At 39.7% G+C, this 23160-nt stretch overlaps 2 protein-coding genes across 5 annotated transcripts in view; one reads left to right on the top strand and one right to left on the bottom strand.

The window, feature by feature from the left end:
* The window catches only part of LOC113032274 (uncharacterized), a 13750-nt gene extending 9711 nt beyond the window's left edge, over positions 1-4039 (top strand). Inside the window, exons 7-13 of one of the 2 annotated variants that reach the window (XM_026185092.1) lie at positions 348-516; positions 765-910; positions 1221-1345; positions 1686-1812; positions 2132-2265; positions 3232-3353; positions 3503-4039. In XM_026185092.1, the coding sequence (XP_026040877.1) occupies positions 348-516; positions 765-910; positions 1221-1345; positions 1686-1812; positions 2132-2265; positions 3232-3353; positions 3503-3518 (839 nt within the window). In that variant the 3' untranslated portion in view covers positions 3519-4039. Of the gene's footprint in view, positions 1-347; positions 517-764; positions 911-1220; positions 1346-1685; positions 1813-2131; positions 2266-3231; positions 3405-3502 lie in introns of both variants that reach the window. The other variant, XM_026185093.1, reaches the window with a different exon arrangement.
* Positions 4034-23160, bottom strand: part of col28a1b (collagen, type XXVIII, alpha 1b) — a 27058-nt gene continuing 7931 nt past the window's right edge. For all 3 annotated transcript variants that reach the window (XM_026185088.1, XM_026185087.1, XM_026185089.1), the window contains 24 exons: positions 20295-20363; positions 19980-20048; positions 19161-19229; positions 18859-18927; positions 18692-18760; positions 17500-17568; positions 16996-17064; positions 16378-16449; positions 16213-16281; positions 16028-16099; positions 15270-15338; positions 14743-14811; positions 14597-14665; positions 14433-14501; positions 13832-13900; positions 13683-13751; positions 13137-13205; positions 12803-12883; positions 12604-12639; positions 10494-10530; positions 9815-10369; positions 9011-9195; positions 8128-8413; positions 4034-5092 (listed from right to left, as the gene is read on the bottom strand). In XM_026185088.1, the coding sequence (XP_026040873.1) occupies positions 4920-5092; positions 8128-8413; positions 9011-9195; positions 9815-10369; positions 10494-10530; positions 12604-12639; positions 12803-12883; positions 13137-13205; positions 13683-13751; positions 13832-13900; positions 14433-14501; positions 14597-14665; positions 14743-14811; positions 15270-15338; positions 16028-16099; positions 16213-16281; positions 16378-16449; positions 16996-17064; positions 17500-17568; positions 18692-18760; positions 18859-18927; positions 19161-19229; positions 19980-20048; positions 20295-20363 (2532 nt within the window). In that variant the 3' untranslated portion in view covers positions 4034-4919. The remainder of the gene's footprint in view (positions 5093-8127; positions 8414-9010; positions 9196-9814; positions 10370-10493; positions 10531-12603; positions 12640-12802; positions 12884-13136; positions 13206-13682; positions 13752-13831; positions 13901-14432; positions 14502-14596; positions 14666-14742; positions 14812-15269; positions 15339-16027; positions 16100-16212; positions 16282-16377; positions 16450-16995; positions 17065-17499; positions 17569-18691; positions 18761-18858; positions 18928-19160; positions 19230-19979; positions 20049-20294; positions 20364-23160) is intronic.

Genomic DNA, 23160 nt, shown 5'->3' with positions numbered 1-23160 from the left:
AACCAATGTTGGATATTCATCTTAACTTCAAATATGAACATTTTTCATTGTCCTGGTGGCAGGGACTGGGAGCAGCCCCTCTGTGGGCTTCTCAACTCTGGAGTTTCAAATGATTTTTTTTTTTTTAAATTTTATTTATTTTAATTTTTTCTTTTTAAAGAGCAGTTTTTGGCATCTTGACTGCAAAAATTATATACACAGAGTGACTTAACATCCTACTGGAATAGGTGAATGGTCGACTCTCGGCAGCAGGAACATTGACATATAAGAAAGATGGAAAATGTATGATTTTTCTTTTTTTTTTTTTTTTTAATTTTAATTTTTTTTAAAAAGTACTTTGTCCACAGACTTGTTGGACTTTGACATGTTGGAGCTTGATGCATCGCTGTCATGTCCGGGCAAGAGAGACTCGTCATGCGCTCAGTGGGATCACACTGTGCAGCTTTTTGTCTGCTGCGACCGCACGAGTACGTACTGCAACATGGAGCTGGGTCGATGGATCACTGCCTTCCGCAGGTACAAAGCTCGTGGGAAGCACTGATAGCACAGCTATGACCGTCAGTCTGCCCCAGGGCAGCTGTGGCTACAGCTGTAGTTTGCCTCCACCAGTGTGTGAATGTGAGAGTGAATGAATAGTGGAATTGTAAAGCGCTTTGAGGGCCCCGAAAAGCGCTATATAAATGCAACCTATTATTATTATTATTGTCATTATTATTATCATTATTATTAGTTTGTGCAATATGATTTTTGTCTTATTTTACCAGAGGTATCGGGCGCTGGCTGACGGATGTGTCCCCTCTGATCCCCCTGCTGGACAGCAATAAATGCACCTTCACTATGAAGACCGTGCCTTGGGCGATGCCTTGGATTGTTTCCCTCAATCTGAGGTTCAGTGGCACCAATCAGACAGGTGAATAACACAGATGATGCAATCAAACTGCAGCAGGAAGCTTGTTACATTTTACAACCAGGTCATGAGTGTGTGCGCTGAGCACAAATTGGCACTACTGAGGAAATCTTTCTCATGCAAACAAACCAGGATATGATCTTAAAATGTATGTTTAAACCACTTTGATGCTAAAGCATATTCAAAATATATCATTAATAATCAATTAAACGCATAAAAAATCAGGATTATTAAAGCTCCATAATTTGTAAATCTAGAGGAAGATGTTGCGTCAGATTTTTTTTTTTTTGTTTGGTTTTTTTCTCTGTCACAGGAAACTTTGTGGAGAGCTTTCATCCCTTTAAAGTGATGTCACTGTACGATGGAGGAACCTTTGACAAAAATTACAACAAGAGGTACCAGCCAATCAAATTCACTGTCCCAGCGTCCACCAAAAAGGTATCGGATATGATGTTAACCACAAAATGTCAAAGCCTGTTTCTAAAAGATGGACGTAACTTCCAGCTGCATTCTTTGCAATGGCCACCAGGGGTCAGGCTGGATAGAAGTTTATGGAGAAAATAACCCTATTGCTAACTTAATTTATGAGCTAAACAGTTATTCAAGAAAAACGCCATGAAGTCGATGGTGAAAACGCAGCTCAAGGCTTCAATGTAATATATCTTCAGAGTCCTTAAGGTTGAAGTCACGATGGCTACGTCCATCTTTTACATACAGTCTTTGCTAGTTGTTTACAGCGGTCTGTGGAGGATCACATTGGCTGCATGTCTGTTTTCAGGTGGAGCTGTACGCTGTCATCACAGGACACGGCAGCGACGAGAACGGCTGCGGAGAATTTTGTGTCACCTCCCACCATTTCGTGATCAACGCTGCTTATAACAACACCCACGTATTTGATTCTGCAGGTGAGGAAAAGATGCTTTCTGCATGACTGCTAAAGATTTTAGATGTTATAGTTATTAGTGGTCTGAGTCCTCAGGACAAGTTTAATTTTGTCCTGCCATCCAAATTTAAAAATACTAGATCGATACTCTATCCACAAAAATGAATTTGAAATCCTCAAACTTTACATTTCTTTTTAATTTTAAAAAATATTCTGCTGATGAACTAACCTACAAATGTACCTGAGGATTGTTTATCAAGGTGCTTGTTAAAGCCTTAAAAATAAACTGGTCGGTGCAAATTGGAAATCAAATGCTTTTAATGTCATGTTGGGACCATTAGGAACGGCTCTGGGCTGTGCAATGCGCGTCAAAGAGGGCGCTGTACCGAACGAACACGGCACATGGCTGTACGGCCGTGGAGGCTGGTGTGATGGACTACAGGTGAATCCGTGGAGGGTTGACGTCACCAAACAGGTTGGTTCTTCTCCACCAAGTTTCTCATTTCATCCCTTAAATATTTATGAAATGCCAGACTTAAAGCTCCTCTTAATATGAAACCCACAATAAAACCGTCCTAAAATGTTATTCAGCCACAGTAAGCAGACTACTGGCAATCGAGCCATGCTTTATAGCTTTTTAACACAACAGAACTGTTGCTTTAAAAAAGTTTGAGAATTTCATGTTTCTTAAGGACAGATGTGGCAATAATAGATCTTATACGCTTTTGCGTGAGCTTTCTAGTGGTGTCCACAATAACAAAGAGAAATCAAAACTGTCTAAAAGCTGGAGAGTCTTCAAAACGGATGCACAGCTGCACTAGGCTGAATATTCTGTTATGCTCATTTCCAGCTCAATGTTGACATTACTGGCCTCTGATAGAGAAGCTTTGCATGACTGACAGTTCAAAATAATCCTAGTCTTATTCTTGGCCTTGATGCAGTCCCTCTGTCTGAAATCGTTCTAGCTCTCGTCTCCATTCCTTTTAGCTGACTGTCTTCTGATTGGCTTCCACGTGTTGACAGAAGAATTGAATCCAGATGGGTGGGGCCCATGAACATATAAGGGACATCAAACAGACTCAAGAGTAGGAAAAAAGTAAAAGTACAATCAGTTTGCTGTAAGAAGGACACAATGTGAAATCTGCCAGTGGGAATTCATCACTGCGTCGCTTACACACTTACACAGTGCTTTCTCTAAGGGCTTCTCTTCTTCAGTAGTTTTATAAGAACCTCAAATTGAAGTCATGCTGAGGAGAAGCACTTGATTTGAAGTTGTACCCATTAGAATAAAGGAGCACTTTATTATTCTCGAGTGAGTTATTGACCCCAAAGACTCCTGATCTAATCGAGTAAATCTTGACTAGTCTCTGAGACTGAACCTCACGTCATTTCATTAGACTGGTTTTATTAACACTGTGCGGCTCTCTTCCTGTCCCGACAGCTCAACATGAGCAGGTCTGAATCCAACACTGTCGTCTACTTTGGCTTGTTCAACGGACGGGATCCAAACCCAGCGCAGCAGCCAGGATACATCATCATGACCTCTTCCCTCGTCTTCTACAAGTGATCCCGCTCTTTTTAAAAACTCTCCTGTGAATTTCGATCTGAATGAATGTACAGTCAGTTTAACGATTAAAATGTTTTTTAAAAATTTTTTCCACCGCTTTTGTTCACTGATTCCTTTGCTTTTTCTCCCATTTAATTAACTTTAGCACAATACGGTTCTGACGGCAGCAGTGATGCAAAATAATACCTGCCACCCTCGCCCAGCAAAACCAGCCATTTACATTTCTCTGGAGAAAGTCAACAAGAAGACGCCTTACAGCTAAATGGGCACTCCATATGATTTTTTTTTTTTTTTTGTCTCAAGCTGAAGATGCATTGTTCTGAGAGCAGCCTCTCCTCCGTAATTACATGTAATCATGTCCAATTTGAAACTTTGGCTTGAAGCAAGTGTCTCGCGCTGAGTCATCTTCCAATTGTGCTTCTTATGGGAGGTGAATCCTCTCAACTTCAGCAACAGAACATCTGCTTCTTGTCGGTGTTTTTGTTATTTTCGTTTTGGATCTTGTTTAGCAAGATCTGGGGAAATTGTTGGCAGAGTAATTAGCTGCTGCAGCTCAGAGCTTAATGAGTCCCTCTTTAACGGGTGGGTACGGTCAAATGTTTGGAAGGTAAAACGGTTTTAATATACTTGGTTCTCTATGTTACACACAATAGATTTAAAATTAAACAAATGTCACAAAAGACTCAAGTGTAATTAGATTTTATTAAAATTTATTATTTTTAAAACTTCATGAAGGAAGTCTGACACACATGCTGCTTTGGCCACTCCTCGCTTTTTTTAATTTATCACTTGCATTATTTCATTATGATTACTTTACTACTTGTGCATTCATGGCTTCAGCTTACAAGTGGAAATTTCAAACAAAGAATCGCCCAGAGATGAGTTTAATTTATGAGGTATACCCACACCTGTGTCGTCAGTTATCTTTGATCCCAATGAAAATGGGCTGATTTTAAGAAAGGTTCCAGTTCCCCAGCACTTAAGTCTCTTTGTTTAACATCTAAAGCTAAATAATCTAAAAATACACCAAGCATTTTTTAGAAGCATTATTTGTTTGTTTTTGTTTGTATTTGGAGAGGGGGGGGAAAAATCATGTCTATTCAGCACAAACCTTAAACTAAGAGCCTTGGATGAAACTTGGATGCTCATGATTAAAAGGTACACTTTTATTTGATCTTTTAATGACATAAGTATTAAAAATAAACATACACATAAAAAGTATCATTAAAAAACATTGCATTATAAAAAAGTTACATTTTCTTGTTCTTAAAGAAGTTAGTGGTATTTTAACAGAGGAGCTCTGAAGTGACATAAAAATTGTTTCCTCTTTTTCTTTGTTTTAAGACAAATACCACAAATAAGTAGTCCACTACATTTAAAACCTAAAACTCAGTTTGATTTAATGATGCTTTCTAACATTAGCTGCTTATCTATCCGTGTCAAAGTAACTACAAGAGTACTCACTTACTGAAGTGAACTTTCTGGTAAATCTCACATCAATTTGAATCAAAATCTTTTCTAAGCATTTCATATGTGTGTGTGTGACTGCAGGCATGTGCGTGTCAGGCCTTGACACAGGCTTCTTTGCAGCTCTTCTCAGTATCAAACTTGTTGTCATTCCCTAAGCAGCCTCCAAACCAGAACTGAGCACAGGAATTCGCCGTGGGATCGTAGTACCACTTCACCACATATTCCCGACACGGCCCTGGATCCAGGGTCTGGGTGCAGCGCTCGGCTAGAGACCACAAAAAATAGTGTTATCAGAGACGACACCTGTGCTAGTAGCCCTGTGGGGACTCTTATTCTTTTGCTGTGTTCAGTTACTGGTAAATATGTTTTCTTTTTTTGTTTAATGGGACAAGGACAGAGGGGCAAAATAAAGCATTGAAACATGGTTTAAAGTTTCCTGTATTGTAATATATTAAGCACTCTGCAGAACTAAGGACATCTGGGAGAGAAACTGAAAATGGCACTAGAATCAAAATGTGGGACCTAACAGTTTCTAATAGATCAACAATGTGACTTTCATGGTGTAGACAGAGGAATTACATTAGAGGATTGCTTTGATCCTCTGATGACCATCAATGTTTGTAGCAAGGTTTACACCAATCCAAATAAAAGCTGCTGGACAACACTGACCAATATTTCTGGCCCTACAAGGCAGTTCAATTCTTACAAGATTCATGAGATCATGATTATGAGAGAATCCTTCAGTGTTCTGTTTGAAAGTGGTATTTAGGGTTGATTCCAGTCAAGTTTTGCTGCCTAAATCATCCAGTTGACTGAGTGATACCTATCCCTATATTATCACATTTTGTGACAGCTGTTTGAAACAGCAACCTTTTTAAAGCAATTTAAAAGCTTAATTTTACTGCTCTGAAGCATCAGAGCAGTAAGAAGAATGCAGGTGTTTACAGCGTTTGTACAGAAATGTCTTTGAAAAATAAGATATGAATCCTATAGTTTCAAATGCATGTTTAAATTGTGTGACAGTTCTTGCTCAGAGCCACTGATGGATATTCTCCAGCAGGGGGCGGCTCTTTTAGATAGAGAAAAAAAAACAAAAAACATTTTTGCTTCCCTTGATCTGCAAGTTCCTGATGACTTAAGGCCTCACTCTAATTGTTTACCCAGTAAATTCCAATTGGATTAAAATGCTAATTTTTGTAAATAATTAGTATTTTAAATTAAATCCCTGTAATAGTTAGAAATGATGACAAAGCGGGGCATGCTTTAGCGTGGGCCGTACTTGTAATTAACCAGTTCTTCAGTTCCAGTAAGCATTTGCTTTTGATCTCTGATAACGATTACCAAGAGGTCAAGAGCAAAAATACTCGGCTCAAAGATTTACAATCTCATTAACCAATGGGTGAAGTCACTGTGGCCATGTCCAGCCTTTACAGTGGCTTGCAAAAGTATTCGGCCCCCTTGAACGTTTCCACATTTTGTCACATTACAGCCACAAACATGAATCAATGTTATTGGAATTCCACGTGAAGGACCAAAACAAAGTGGTGTACACGTGAGAAGTGGAACGAAAATAATACATGATTCCAAACATTTTTTACAAATAAATAACTGAAAAGTGGGGCGTGCGTAATTATTCAGCCCCCTGAGTCGATACCTTGTAGAACCACCTTTTGCTGCCAATCTTTTAGGGTCTGTCTCTACCAGCTTTGCACACCTACAGACTGAAATTCTTGCCCATTCTTCTTTGCAAAACAGCTCCAGCTCAGTCAGATTAGATGGACAGCGTTTGTGAACAGCAGTTTTCAGATCTTGCCACAGATTCTCGATTGGATTTCGATCTGGACTTTGGCTGGGCCATTCTAACACATGGATATGTTTTGTTTTAAGCCATTCCATTGTTGCCCTGGCTTTATGTTTAGGGTCATTGTCCTGCTGGAAGGTGAACCTCCGCCCCAGTCTCAAGTCTTTTGCAGACTGCAAGAGGTTTTCTTCCAAGGTTGCCCTGTATTTGGCTCCATCCATCTTCCCATCAACTCTGACCAGCTTCCCTGTCCCTGCTGAAGAGAAGCACCCCCAGAGCATGATGCTACCTCCACCATATTTGACAGTGGGGATGGTGTGTTCAGAGTGATGTGCATTGTTAGTTTTCCTCCACACATAGCGTTTTGCATTTTGGCCAAAAAGTTCCATTTTGGTCTCATCTGACCAGAGCACCTTCTTCCACATGTTTGCTGTGTCCCCACATGGCTTGTGGCAAACTGCAAACGGGACTTCTTATGGTTTTCTGTTAACAATGGCTTTCTTCTTGCCACTCTTCCATAAAGGCCAACTTTGTGCAGTGCACGACTAATAGTTGTCCTATGGACAGATTCCCCCACCTGAGCTGTAGATCTCTGCAGCTCGTCCAGTTCCATACTCCTTCCATTTCTGAATGATCGCTTGAACAGTGCTCCGTGGGATGTTCAAGGCTTGGGAAATCTTTTTGTAGCCTAAGCCTGCTTTAAATTTCTCAATAACTTTATCCCTGACCTGTCTGGTGTGTTCTTTGGACTTCATGGTGTTGTTGCTCCCAATATTCTCTTAGACAACCTCTGAGGCATCACAGAGCAGCTGTATTTGTACTGACATTAGATTACACACAGGTGCACTCTATTTAGTCATTAGCACTCATCAGGCAATGTCTATGAGCAGCTGACTGCACTCAGACCAAAGGGGGCTGAATAATTACACACACCCCACTTTTCAGTTATTTATTTGTTAAAAATGTTTGGAATCATGTATGATTTTCGTTCCACTTCTCACGTGTACACCACTTTGTGTTGGTCTTTCACGTGGAATTCCAATAAAATTGATTCATGTTTGTGGCTGTAATGTGACAAAATGTGGAAAAGTTCAAGGGGGCCGAATACTTTTGCAAGCCACTGTATATTCACTGTATGTCTGAAAGCTTGTTTGTTGGATTAACATGAGTAACGCTTATTTGATTTCTTGCCAACAGATCCAGGAGATTTACTGGTTCCAGGAAACCTTGAAGTGATGATGAGATTCCAGGAAGTCAGATCTCCCAACTCAGAAATAGTGCATCAGATAAAGTCATAGACTGAACTCAAAAGACATCTGTCTTCTCATCAAAACAGGAACAAACCTTACATGTAGGCTGACTTTAGGATAAAAATGATTAGAATTTGTAAAAATACATTAGCTACTACTTAGATGCACAGAAGAGGCTTTATCTATCATTTTAGGGGACACCTTTATTTCTCCATCTTACAGTCTCTGCTGCAGACTGTCAGCAGTTACCTGATAGGAAGTTGTCAGAGGACAGCAGGGGCGGAGTTGGTACCGGTGGTATCTTCTCCTCAGGCGGAGTCTTCAGAGTAGGACCAGCTGGCCCGATGGCTCCGGTCATCACCACATCGTGTGTGGGGTTGTTCACATCAAACTGTGGGAGGAACTCTGTTACCGGCCTGAAGGGCTCCCTGTCGAAGAACGGAAGCCTCTGAGTTTCTAAGGTGGTCCTACTGTTCATCGTCGGCCTCTTTCTAGAGGTGGACTCACCGTCAGGGTGTGAACCAGGAGGGCCGGGCTGAAACAGGCACAGAAAAATATTTTAATGTTTAGTTTATCTTACTGTAGAGAGGTACAGAGGTCACCAGGCGACACCTGAGCTAGTCATAGTCACTGAGTGAAATCTGTGGGAAGTGGTGCAGAGCTTCAGAGCAGCTGAAGACAACAGATTTACACAAGAGCTCAGAGATTTACATACATTTTACTAAGAGTCTTTAACTTTGAGGGAAACAATCACCAGCCATTTGAGTTATTTAAGAATGTGGTCCACATTTTGTTTTGCTTTTTTAATTTTGATATAAATATTAACAGAAGAAAATATTTTAGGGTCTTTAGGCAGTTATTCGTAACTCATTGATGACCCCAAGAGGAATGTTTTAAGCACTGTGGTGCTTTCAGCTTGAGCATGTTGGCATATTTAGACAAATGGCAACATTTGCTGAGTTTTTGAATTGGAAAATGTTTTGATATTTCACCTGAATAAAGAAAAATCTGACCTGCTGTTGGCGCTAGAGAAAAAGTCACCAAACTGTGAAGATGATTTTAGTGTCCTTTCGATATTGCAACAGAGTCTGAGCGCACAGAACAAAGTTTAAAAAAACCAGCACGTTTTCACCATTTTCTGGACTCTCCTGAAGTCTCCTGTGAAAGTGGGAGTGTCCGTGTCTGTCCTGTATGGCGGTTCTCGAGCGTTGCTGGAGACTTCTGGGATTCCTGGAGGAAGCCCCGAGCTCGGGATGGAGCTGAACAAGTGTCTCTCTCCGTTTTCACAGATATGACTCAAAAGTTTTTTCTCCAGAGCTGCAAACACCAGAAGACAAATGGACAGTTCTACTCTGCATTTAACAACACAGCAGTTTTTCTGAGGGAGTATTTCTGAACCAAAGCACACAAATACAAGACGTTCCCCAGTTTCAGGTTCATCATATTTACTTTCATGTTCAGGTGCAGATTGAGGATATGCTAGAAAACAGGAAAATGAGACATCTGTGCCCGCTTCACTTCTTTATAATGATAAATGTTCAGTCTCGCTTAACAAGCAGCGTTTCAGATGCCAAAAACATGTTAGTATTGTGTGGAAAATTAAACTCATGAATCTCTGGATAAGACGCATGACTTATCCAAACTCCAATACGAAAGAAAACTATTTATATTTTTTAAGTTTGCTTGGTTTTGAATTGATTGCAGTTTTTCTTACGGGAATTGGTTTGCCTTGTTTATTGGTTTGCTGCGTTGGTTGTGCTCTCCTTGTGTTAGAATCAAGTAGGATCACAGCTGCAGGTTTTCAGTTGGTTAAAGTAAAATGGTTCTTTCTAAATCCACTTTATTGTATTATACTAGGCTTTTTACTTAGCATTTTTTGCTGCATTTCAGTCAGACAAAACTATCAGATCATAAAGCCTGTGTCAAGGCCAGTCACCTGCAAGTGTTGTGAATTCATCGATCAGGTACAAGTGATCACTGTCGGGGTCAGTGGCCATGAAGTTGAGCTCCTTCTTGAACTCTTTGTACAGTGGATCGCTTTTGTTCACCACTCCGATCACGAACATCTCAATGTTGCTTCTCTGGGCTTCTGTCACGGCGCTCTCCAGACTGACCGAGTCCCTCTTATCGGCCTGTCCGTCGGTGATGATGATCGACACCTTCCTCACACCTGGCCGGGCTGCCTTGAACACCTGGTTGGCCTGTTGGATGGCACTGCCTGTGAATGTGCCCTCGCCCAGGTAGGTCATGGAATGCACAGCAGACTTGATCTCATCGAGGCTGGCTTCCTGTCTGAGGCTGACCACCACCATGTTTATGTGGCTGTAGAGGACCACGCCAACACGAGTGATGTCCCGGCTGACCGAGGTGTGGTCGATCAGGGCGTTCACAAAGTCTTTGATCACGTTGAAGTTTTCCGGGCCGACGCTCTCTGAGCTGTCGATCACAAAGACGAGCTCCAAGGGTGTCTGGCGGCACGTCAGTGCACAACCTGATGACATGGAGCAAAAACACGACCAGAGGAGCAAATAAAGGTTAATGACTAAAGAGGAAACTAATCCTTGGTGACTGATTTAAGGAAAACTAAGATTCACAAACTTAATTTTGTGACTTACTGCAGATGGATTTTACTATTTTGATGATTTCATCCCTCTGTGAAAGAGAGTACAATATTTTAGAGGTGGTTCAACACATTTTTTTATTTGTCTTTTTAACATATGTTATTGGTTAAGTTAGGGACCCTATTATACATTTCCATAACATCTAACATGCACTGTTACTGTTGTGGATGCTGATGTTAAATATGGCAACACAAACAAATAATATCTGTGAGTGTCAAGCTCAGGTTTTTAACTCTGAGTTTCATGCCTTTTTTTCTAAACCCTGAATATGTATGATGTGAGAAAGAGCAGATGTCCTTAAGTGTCAACTCAGTCACAGAAGCCACACCCACCTGTTACTTAAATCTCCGCATGCGGAGAAAAACTCAATAATTTCTGAAGACACAGTCGATGCATCAATGACAACAGACATGACATTATGTTAAATACAGCATAAAATGAGCTGGCAGGAGGTGGGTTACAAAGTGGTTTGCAGATCTGCAGCAACAGCACTAGGGATGGGTATCGAAAACCGGTTCTTGTTGAGAACCGGTTCCCACTGTTTCAATTCCTTGGAATCGTTTGCCATTTTTGCAAACGATTCCCTTATCGATTCCAGTCGCCCCGAATGACGTCACCACGTTGCGGAGCGTCATTTACCTGGCAGGAAACATGGCGCCTAAGCGGCTCAAACGCTCAAAAGTTTGATTATACTTTATGAGAACCGATGACAACAGGGCAACTTGCAAAGTAGATATTTCATTTAAGGGAGGAAACACTACGAATATGCAAAAGCATTTGCTCACAAAACACGCGATGACACGCGTTTTTAATTCCGCTCCGGACTCGTGACTCTCAACCCAGCAGCAGCGCTAACGTTTGCACGTCCTCTCCCGTTAATGCGGCAGGTAAATAATCAACTAACAGTGCATATTATGTTAGCGCAATCTGCCTTATTACAAGACCTGCCATTACTGTACATGTAGGTGACCATGATGAGAGAGACAGAGTCTGGCTGGCGCTCGCTGGCAGTTCTCGCTGCAGTCTACCGGTAGCGTCTCCTTTCAGGCCAGGATAGACTAATGTCACCGAGCAGTGTCTAAGTTTGTGGTCAAAGGCTTGCACCCATTTGCCACAGCAGATGCCCCCGATTTTTGGTAAGTGAATGTGTTTAATTGTAGGCAGGGACATTACTGGATATTCTTGTGTAATTGCCACAGAACAATTTATGTTATACTTTGTTATTGCTACAGAAGAATGTTGCAGCTTTAAGGCAGGGATGACTCCTGGAGTTGCTTTCTCACTGCATATGCTTTATTTCACAATCAGATCGATTTGATAACAAAAACATACAGCAGCTCCTCTCCTACTCCTAGCCCTTCGCTGCGGTGGAAAAAAGAACGACTTCAATCCCCTTCAAGGAACATACGTACAAAATAGTTTTCCTGATACACCAATGGGGCGTTCAATGCCATCTTGTAAATATGAGTACTCTGGCAGAGTAACAGTTCAAATGAAAAATACACCAGAACAAACAAGCAAACAAAAAAAGAAGTGTGGGGTACCTTTGAACCAATGAACAAAGTATAACAATTTATACTTTTTAACATAACCCGACCCCGTCAATATGTGATATGTCTCACAAGAATATTTATTTTATTATTTTACATTTACAATTTTTTTTTCCTGGGGACCCTGTGACACCCTATTGAAGAGCCGTAGGCTGGATCTCTCAAGATCTCACTGTTGGGTTTGTAAGGCCATGTTACTCCTAAATTTCTATCTTGTTCAAAGAGAAGATATAAAACAAAGCTCTGAGCTAATTGACCTTAGTGTTCTCCTTTTTTTTAAAAAAAAAAAGAATCGATAAGAGAATCGATAAAGAATCGAATCGTTAAACAGAATCGAAAATGGAATCGGAATCGTTAAAATCTTATCAATACCCATCCCTAAACAGCACGCAGGCTAAAAAACCTTAAATAGTGTCCCTATATAAGATTATACAGTTGGCTGTCTAGACGATTATCAGCAAACCATTAGCTCATGTGGGTAGTACCAGCGTCTAATGAAAAAATAATCTGAGATTTAATTGGTTTAGAGCTATTTTAAGTGTACTCATACTTACTGTAAGTCCAGGTTCCCCCTTCTGTCCTGTTTTGCCCTGTCATTTAAAACAAGTCATTATTTAGGAAAACACTATAGCATTTTCTGACTTAAATTGTTCTGTTAACCTACAGTTACAGAATGACTTCTTAATTCATCAAGACTTTCTTCAGAGAAGGAAATAAAAGTTAGTATTATGTCTGGCAAAAATATATCAGTACCAGAGGTCCGATGATGCCCGGCTCTCCAGGTTCCCCTCTGTCTCCCTTATTGCCTTTCTCACCTCTGAACCCTCGGTCCCCCTGCAGGAGGAAAAGAACACTAATTTTTTCAGTGTATAAATGACAAAGTAAAGCCGTTATAGCAAACGATGTCCCATCATTCATATATCGGCCAGAATCGCATTTTTCTGCCCAACATGATCTTTTGCATTCATTGTTGCTTCTGTATGTTTGAGGTGATGACACTGCATAGATTATCTTTCACCTTTATTTGAGTGCTGACTTTAGTTTACATAATAATTCCTCACTTCCCACATTGCGAACATCAAGGTACCTTATCACCCTGCAGACCTTGTCCTGGAGGACCTCTGGGGCCGGGCAGCCCCTGAAATCCAGACTCGCCCTGTAAACATTCAGCAGAGTTCATGTTGTCACTCATCCCTGTGTGACCTTTCAGACCTTTATGGTTAATGTTAGTGAGATAATGATATCTAAATTTATGGCAACAATTGTTTCCATACCTGTCTCTAAAAAACTGCATAGATCCACTGAAAAACTTACTGACCCTATCAGATCTTCATTCAAAACAACTCCAGTGTGCTTCTCTTGCTGCTAATGACCACAGCATAAAAGGAGGGAATGTAGGTTCATATGTCTTAGCTAAAATCCAACCAAACCTGTTAGAAAACTCATTATTTAGTTTGCGAGACTCAATGGAAACACAGCAATTCTTTTATCACTGTGTTACCAGAGTGTAGCAAACATGAATTCCCTAAATCAGAATCTTTATTATCTTCATTATTACTTAAAATGTACTTATAGAAACATTCAATAATTCAGCTGCAAGTGAATAAATGTGAGTGACAGGTGACAATGGTACCTTTTGTCCTTGTAACCCTTCTCCAGGTAACCCCTGTGGACCAGGTGGTCCAATTTGGCCAGCTGAACCCTGCAGGAAAAGAAAACTTTATATCTACTTAAGACAACAAAAATACAACAAAATCCATTGTTTTCTACATTTCTGATTACCTTTGGACCAGGTAACCCGATTCCTGGTGGCCCAGCAGGTCCAGGAGGCCCAGGCAAGCCTCTTTCTCCCTGAACGTAAGTTATTAAATATTTATTGATACTTGCAATAATGATAATAGCTTTATTTGTGCATCAGTTTTTAGAACGCACAGTTACAAAATGCTTCATTTAAGTGTACATGCCTACAGACAGACATGCAGTCTTGCATTCTTGCAAACAACATACAGATTTTCAAAAATAAAAGGAAAAATGCAATAATTAAAACTATTATTAATTGCACAAATAAAACTGTTTAAAACCAAAATCATCACAGCAACAAAAGGAAAGTCAGAAAAAGTCGTTATTTGTATTTTTTATCAAACAAGAAAGCAGAAGCTTTTGGATAATAGGTCAGATAAAAGGTAAGACTTCAATTCAACTTTATTTATATAGCACCAAATCACAACAGCAGTTGCCTCAAGGTGCTTTGAAGAGTAAACAGGGGAACTGTTTATTCCTTTTCAAAATCTGACTATCTAAATTATCTATTTAAATGTTCCTAAGAGGTGAAGAGAACTACTCCATAATAATAATTTTTAAAAAAGCCAGTATTTTTACTTACCTTTGTTCCAGGTAAACCAATCCCATCTGGTCCAGTCTCTCCCATCAGGCCAGGAGGCCCGGGAAGTCCCTAAGAATATTTTTTTCAATTGACATTGAAACCTGAGTGTGATTACTTGGAGTCTTGTGCTGATAAAAGAGGCTGTAATCTGGTTTGATACTCACTGGGGGGCCAGTGAAACCTTCTCCTTTTAGTCCAGGTGGCCCAAGGGGGCCCTGTGGCCCTCTGTCACCCTACAAACCAAAACTTAATTGTACTCACATACTTTACTGGGGAGGATAACTGAAGAGTAAACCGGAAGTGAACTGACCTTGGATCCAGGTGAACCAATTCCTGGGTCTCCCACAGCTCCGGGTGGACCTTGTGGACCTGGTTCTCCCTGACAAAACCCAGAAGTAAAGCTGTTACTTTCAACATTATGCACTCCACACTGTATATAAATGCCACTTGTTTTGCACATATTCAACTCTGTATATTTTATATATTTTATTATTATTATTATTTATTTATTTATTTATTTTTACTATTTAATTTGTAAAAATGTGTATACACACACACACACGCGCGTAGGAAAATATTTAGTATACACATCCAGAAATGCATACACTATTATATATTGTACATATATTTATTAGTTTCAGGTTGGCCATTCTTGTATTTTGCTCGTTTGTGTTGTTGTGTTTGCACATCTCTGTTGCTTGTGGGGCTCGCACACAAGAATTTCACTCGCATGTGCTGTGCCAGTGTGCCTGCACATGTGATGTGACAATAAAAGTGATTTGATTTGATACTATTACTGAAAGTCACACCAACTTTAGTTATGCAGCCTTGATTTACCTTGGCCCCCGCTATACCCCTGCCAGTAAGTCCAGCTGGACCTGGTAGCCCCATAATTCCTGGTTGCCCCTGGAGGAGAAAGCACTTATTAGAAAGATAACGGTACACAAAGCCATTTAAAAATAATTCCCTGAATGCATGATAATATCTAATCATGGCCTTTTTTTAGAACCTGACGGATACCATGGTATCAGTCATACACTTTAACAGAACAATTTCAAATTTTGTAAATTTTTTAATACATTTTTATATTTTCTCTCTTTCCTCACTGCTTGCACCCTGGATGGGCCGGTAACACGTCCAGATGCAACCTATACCTCGTACATGTTCCAGGCACCCCTACCACTCTGAAGTTGTACAAAATAGATGGCTGGAAGGAGGGACGGATGTGCTGTTTGTGTAACTGTAGCAGCAGATTTCTGGGTTTTTTTTTGGGGGGGGGGGGGGGTTCCATTTAAGAATTTACTAGTTCACTAATTAACCTTCTGGTTTGCAGGTAGGTCCATGTTGGAAATAAGGTGCTTCTTAAAGCCTGTTTTTGTTTTTTCTGAGTTTGGACCAACATTTAAAGCATGTACATTTTATGTAGCAACAATATTACTTTGACTTGATGTACACTCAGTAATCCAAAAACAACTCCAAATAACATCATCAATGTGAGTGAAATGCTTCTCTCAGTCTCCAGATATCACTTTGACTGCTGTGTAAAATTATTATGACATTTTTTTCTAAAATGCTTCTGGTAAACACACACATACCTTTGGGCCCATTGGCCCCACAGGACCGACTGCACCTTGCTGGCCTCTGGACCCCCGGTCCCCTTTGTCTCCCTGTCAGAATAACACAAAACAACCTGTAAACAATCTTCTGGATTGTGGCTAAGTGCTTATAACCTCTAGAACAAAATATGGAGATCTGATCTGAAACACAGACACACTGTTACCTTCTCTCCTGGGACACCTTTGCCAGGAGCCCCATCAGCTCCCCGGGGCCCCGGTAACCCAAGGTCCCCCTGATCAGTAAATGACACAGTGGACAGACAGACTGGTAAAATGTATTTAAAGTACATTTAACAAGCAGAAAACTGACTGACATCAGGCTTCATTACCTTTGGTCCTGGGATTCCATCTTCTCCTGGCTGACCAGGTATACCTGATAACCCCTCAGCTCCAGGGTCACCCTGAAACAGCAAAATGACACAAAAGAGTCCCAGAGGGGTTGAAACTATGCAAATACAATCAGCTACATTAAGAAGATGAATATCTGCGTTATGTTGTCTTTAATTAAGAAGCTATGGCTAGGAGGCAGTTAGCTTGGGTTAGCATGAAGGCTGGAAGCAGGATTGGTGGCTAACCTACAGTTGTCCAAATGAAATAAAATGCATCTTCCAGTTCATAAAATATTGCTCTAACTTTGCAGTAATACCACTTAAAGTTAATTGAGGAATATCTAGAAGAAATTGCTGCTATGGTGGCACCCTGTTACATCACCACACTCAAATTTTCGTTGAGCTCTTTAGAAAGACCCCATTCTTTCAGATGTTTGTAAAAACAGGCTGCATATCTAAGTGCTTGTACACTTGTGTCAAGGGGACTGAAAACACAAAAGGTGTGGCCAAAGATTCATATTAAGTATTATATGTGGATTTGTGGTCAGTTTTTCTTAATATTACTCTGACTACAGGAAGTAACAGCAGGAGTAGTGCAGCAGTGCAAAGAGGACTTACTTTGGGCCCTGGTTCTCCAACACCTCGCTCACCTGGTAGTCCTGGCTCACCTGAGAGGCCCTGATCCCCCTGAAGGTAATAGTCACATAGTCATTTGGGTATTCAAAAAAAGATGTAAATATTTAGTATCATCTATAAGAGTTTCTTTCGTATGAATTTCTTGAAACACCAGAGCACTGCATCTTTAGAAAACATTACTCAGAAACGTAAAGGATATTTGTTTCTCATTATTTTCTGTCATATATACCTTGGGTTTGCCAGTGAGTGTTAATGGTACGTGGCACAACAAATGATAGACTATATGTAAAATATGGACCTTATTATAATAGTATATAGCATAGCATACTACAGACTCAATTGCTGCTTTAGAGTCCGATTTTTCCCTGTTACTATTTTAAACTGAATTGACTGAATTATGTCTTAACCTCCAGCAGCCAGTAAACCCTCTGATTCAGAGGAAGACCGATTCACAATCATCATCTTGTCTGTTATTGTGTGTCTTACCTTTGGTCCTGCTATTCCAACACCTGGAGCTCCTTTGGGTCCTGGAGGCCCAGCTGGACCCTGATCTCCCTGAAGGAAAAAAAGAGAGTTAAGTTGAAGAGGGGGGGGGGCGGGTTGTTTGATTTTTTAGCATGGTGGTTAGCGCCTTCTTGCCAGCAAGATGGTCCTCAGTTTGAATCCACCATCCAGGCAGGGCCTTTCTATGTGGAGTTGACCCAAAACACATGGATGGGGTTACGTCAATTGGAGACGGTAAAATTATACGTAGGTGTGACTTGAATGTGAATGGTTGTCTGTTTAGTGGCCCCTATGCCAGCTGGGATATGCTGTAGTCCCCGTGCAACACTGAAGTGGATCAGTGGAAGAAGCTGGATGTTTCTAAATCTATTTTTGATGAGAAAAGTCAAAGTGACAGTATAACATGTCTGCCTTCAGTTTCAGTTTTTATTTCTAAATGAAACATTAGTCAGGACTGTGTTGAAGGACATGAATTCTTTGTTATTGTTAATCTAATGTTTTTTGGATTTCCCAGGCTTAAATTTCACTGTGTATGTGTATTTACTGTGTATTAACAAGGTCAGACGAGTAAAATCATTGTGTAATAAAATATGCTTAAACAAAAAGTCTCTTTAAAGGTTACGACGTGAAAGAGGGTGAAAATGTTCATCCGAGTCAGAGCACGACTAAAGCTGAAAGATGAGACGAATAAAACAGATGAGACGTTTTGACATAAATATGTGTGATTTCATGTCTCAGTGTCTATTTCAAACTCTCTGCTTACCTGACCGACTGATGTTGGAGAGAAAAACTCCTCAAAACCAATTACTGATAATTTTTCTATGAAATGATGTTACAGTTCACCAGGTGCTTACGATTATTTCAGTTTATATCACATTCATTGAGTCTGTTATTGCATGTACATCATAGTTTACTGCTTACAGTGGAAAGCCCTTCACATCAAGAGAATTTCTTTTTTCCTTTTTACGATTCAAAAAACTTGTAAATCTTTAAATACTTGTAAACATTTCCACTACTGGAAATCATCACAAAAGGATTAGCCGAGCAGTTTGCTGAAAAATAGGAATAATTAATGACTTTTAAATTTTTTACTTAACAAAGCCATCAAGCTGACAAAATGAGACCCTTTGATGGACTCATTCTGGCCCCTGGGCCACATGTTTGACATGTTTACCTTTTCTCCTTGAAGTCCTGGACCAGGAGCACCAACTGGACCTTGATTTCCTGGTGGACCAAAATTGCCCTGAGAAAAAGGAATAGAAGAAATGCAATGATTAAAGATTCAGATCTGTACATGGAGACATTGATGAGGAATTCAGCAGTAAATTTTAGTTAAATCACCTTGTCACCTTTGATCCCAATACCAGGAGGCCCACGACTTCCCTTTGGACCTTCATATCCTCGATCACCCTAAAGAAAATATGAGAAATCTGATTTATACATAGCTGTATGTAAATTATACAATTAAGAACAGCAATCTTTCAATCCTACCACTTACACTGATCTGTATATTTTTTTAAAATACAAATTAGTCTGTTTCTTTTCCTAAACTCTTCTTTGGATGCTGGCTGCATTTTGTTCCATGCTCCAGACATGTTCCAGACTTTTATGCAGTACTGTATGTAATCAAAGACTTTTCCCACCTTTGGTCCTGGAAACCCCTCTCCAGGAGGTCCAGGATTTCCTTGTGTTCCAGGTGATCCTTGAGGTCCCTGGAACAAACAGAACTTTAAATAAAAGTCTGTACTTGTGAAGGTTTTAGTAGCTGCAGATCTAAAACAGAAAAGGGTGATTTTAAAAAGAAAAGGAAAAGCCTAGGACTTACACAAGATTTATTTGAGCTATCAGGCTTAGCTGAAGGTTTGGCTGACAACCCCGATGTAACAAACAGTCAGATCCCATATGGGACAGGGTATTTACTGTATTTGCTTCAGCCTCCCAAATGCAAACTGCTTTGCAACCCATCTCACTTTGGCTCCTCTATTCATGCTGTGTAAGTCTTCCTGCTGCCCTCTAGGCTAATAAAGCATTCATTAACCTCTTCCATGTGCATAAATGTAAGGTTAGGTAAGTCCCAGAACAGAGCTGCGATGTCACTTATTGTGGATAAAAATACCTTTTTCTTGTAATTATTGTGGTCTAAGTTAGCTAACAGGGTAACAAATTAAAAAAATGCCTAAATGATTACGCATCACAGTAAAATAACCCACAATAACATCAAAAATCATATGGAAAAAAATACTAGAGAGTTCTAGAGAGTAGAGTTCTAGACATTTGTAGAATAAATGGTACATTGAAGCTGTTTTGGTGGCACAAAGCGGCTCAGCAGCTTACGAAGTTATGTCAGTTTTGTCTAACTTTTATCTCACTTGTCTGTATGTTTATATATAAAAGCTCACTACGACACTGTTACTCATAAGATATGAGCTCTTTATGCCAAAGATCCTAATCTTCATACTTACCGGGAGTCCTGGTTCACCTATGCCCGGAGGACCTGCTGGACCTGGTCTTCCCTGATTACCCTTGTCACCCTGTAATTAGTAAAAAGTAAAAACAAAATTTCCCATAACTCAGTAATAAAATATCTTTTTTTATTCAGTGTCTTGCAGTTGTAGCAGTTCAACTGAGATGATTTAATAGGTATTTGAATTCCTTTCTCACAGAAACAAAACCTCACCGCTGTTTGACTTCCAGCAATGAAATATCTCTCTCCATCCTCACTGACATTTTCACTTTGAATTATGATTTTTATAGTAATTGTAATATAAATGTGTCACCTTGGCTCCTGGGAATCCAATACCAATGTCTCCTGGTTGTCCAGGTTCACCGCTGGGTCCTCTTTCTCCCTGAGAGTAATCAAGTTCAAAGGTTTGTATGTTATGTGATGATACAGCAAACAACACAGAAAACAGGTTAACAGAATGTAAAATGACGAGATGACAGATGGTGCCAGGATGCATGTAGTCCTTCTAATCCAATAAAATCATTCTAATCTATTGTTTTATTCTTTATGGGGACCTGTTATGCTCCATATTTTTACTACTGGACCCCCTCTAACATCACACGAAGCCAAGAGTAGAAAAAAAAATTGGAAACTGAGAATTTACATTCACTGCACTTTGGCTATGTTCAGTATGAGAATCCATCATCATGCATTAGAGAGGGAAAAGGCAATAAAAGAACAATCTCAGGGATTCTTTCAGGGAAACTTTGCTGTATACACAGCTGTACAGTACAAACAGTTTATTCATGAACAACTAAAGTCCTGCTGTGGTAGAATTCAAAATTAAATTAAGATGAAGAAATGTATATGAGAGAACCATCCAATCCAGGATACTGACAAAGCAGTCTAACTGGGCAACTTTAGTCCAAGCAACAAATGCTGTATATAATGCTTATGGAAATGTTTATTGTTTTTATTACACGTAAATTCAAAGTGCTTGACATAAGTGCTGAAGGCCCTGAATGTGAGAACATACATGAAAGTTCTCTTGTCACCCTGACACTGACTCAGTAAATCAACCTCACTGTTGAAAAAATACACCACTTAGGAATACTCTTCAAACAGCACAGCCAAAAAAAATAAATAACAGCAGAGCATGAACTCAGTCTCTGGATCCAGAAAGACATCTGGGATATTTTCTTGAGAACATCAAGATGATGTCTCCCAATATTTCTTATTTCAGTTTCATAGTGTGTATTTGTGAAGGTAGAATATTCATCTTTATGCAAATCTATTCAAAACCTTTTTGCAAAAAATGACCAGATAAACTTATCCAATCACATAGCTTACTAAAAAACTGTAGTCAGACATTCAGAGTGTCGGCTATTAAAAAAAATGCGATAAATCACATGTGATTTTATCGGCATAAAGACATTTTTGTTAAAAAGAAATGGGGAAGCTCTGTGGCGATGGAAGCAACACCATCTTATTAGGCTTTGGCACACACTGTAAAGGTCAGTATTATGTCCCTCGCTTTCTTGAGCCAAAGCTGATATGTGACCGTGCAGATGTTGTCAGGGAAAGTGTCCGCACAGTCCTGCATATGAATGATGGTGTGTCAGAGATTGCAACATTTTCTTTTTTGTCTGACCAAATAGTCATGATTTTATTGACATGATAATCTAAATGTTTGGGATACATAACTTTTAGTTCCCTAAACTGAAGAAGACTCGTATGCCTGTCAGTAAAACCTGAATATGGACATCATTAAGAGTTTGTATGGAAAAAGAATGAGAATGAGCAACAAGTGAGTTCTTGAGCTTTGGGGGACCTTGTAGACTGCTTTTGCTCAATACAAAGCAGCATTACGAGCATTATTTTAGAATAAAAATATATATTTAAGTTGATAAGGCACTATTTTATTTAGAGATTAATGTCACAGTATCTCAAAAACAGGGTTTTTATATTTTAAGGATAAATTCACAAAATTCTAGAAACTTTTGTGGAAATATCCAAAACTTTACTACATAGTTGTGTAATATAGGTTTTCACAGGACTATATGCACTCCATATAATTTGGAAAAGTCAAACAAGGCTTGACAAGAAGATTCTCTAAAAAAAAAGATGGGAGCAGAGTTTAGGTTTGCAAAACTGCATCTAAAAAACAATTTCTGGAACAATATTCTTTGGACTGATGAGACCAAAGTGGAGATGTTGGGCCTTTGGGATACTTTGAAGCCTAGGCTTATTATTTTGTTGGTTCTCCCCTGGAACCTCTTATTTCCCTAAATTGTCTAAAGCCTGAGGGTCACGCTATGAAGCAAGTTCACTGTAGCCAGAGTTTCTTGAAGTTAGCTGGCTTGACAAAACCTAAAACCTCAGAAACATCACAACAGTGGTTATCAGTTTTCTTTGTTCACCCAGGCTTTCTGCTTTAAGCACTGAGCATGCTCACATAAGTGGGTTGTTTCACATGTCATTTAATTTTATTTGTGGTGTAAAATGGATCAACTGAGAACCAGCTGCTGCAAACAGACACATTATCCAAGGAAGGGTGAAACAGTCTATTAAAAATATTAAACATATAACAGCGAAAGCCATCACTGGTGCTGCAAAGACACAAGGGTAATGCTGCAGAAAATCATGAATCTTATGAATTCGTGATCATCACCAGCACACAGAGCAATCAAATACATTACATATTACCTCAAATTAATACATTTATTTTACAGCTGGGTGCACATTAGAGCTCTGAAACTTTAAACTTGATGCATTTAAACACTAAAGGTTATTCAGTGAGCTCGGTGCTGACAGTTATGTAGCCTAATGAGGGCTGTTGCCAGAACAAAGAGAAATTTATTCTATTGATTGGGGAACAAATAGTCTACACCTGTAGGCGATCAGTGTTCTAATCTGTGTTTTAGGAGGTGCAGTTCCAGCAGTGTAAAAGACACTTAGCAGCATTAGGACCAAGTATAAAAACATTCAGTAATTTTCTCAGTCGCCAGCTGAAAACATGTAAATTTCAGCGAGGATGCAATGCAGTTTGTGCTTTGGTTGTATTGCTTCAGCAGCTGTATCGCACTAAAAACATACCACAAATAAATCTGCCCTCTGTGTATATGTAGTTCAATGTAGATCTTTATTGAAATGTCTGTTAGTGTTTCTTGTGCTCAGGTTCTTGTTTTTTCTCCCTGGTG

The sequence above is a fragment of the Astatotilapia calliptera genome, chromosome 11 (genome assembly GCF_900246225.1).
Source record: "Astatotilapia calliptera chromosome 11, fAstCal1.2, whole genome shotgun sequence".
NCBI lineage: Eukaryota > Metazoa > Chordata > Actinopteri > Cichliformes > Cichlidae > Astatotilapia > Astatotilapia calliptera.
Note: the sequence above shows the minus strand (reverse complement) of the source record. Positions and strands in the feature narration are given on the sequence as shown.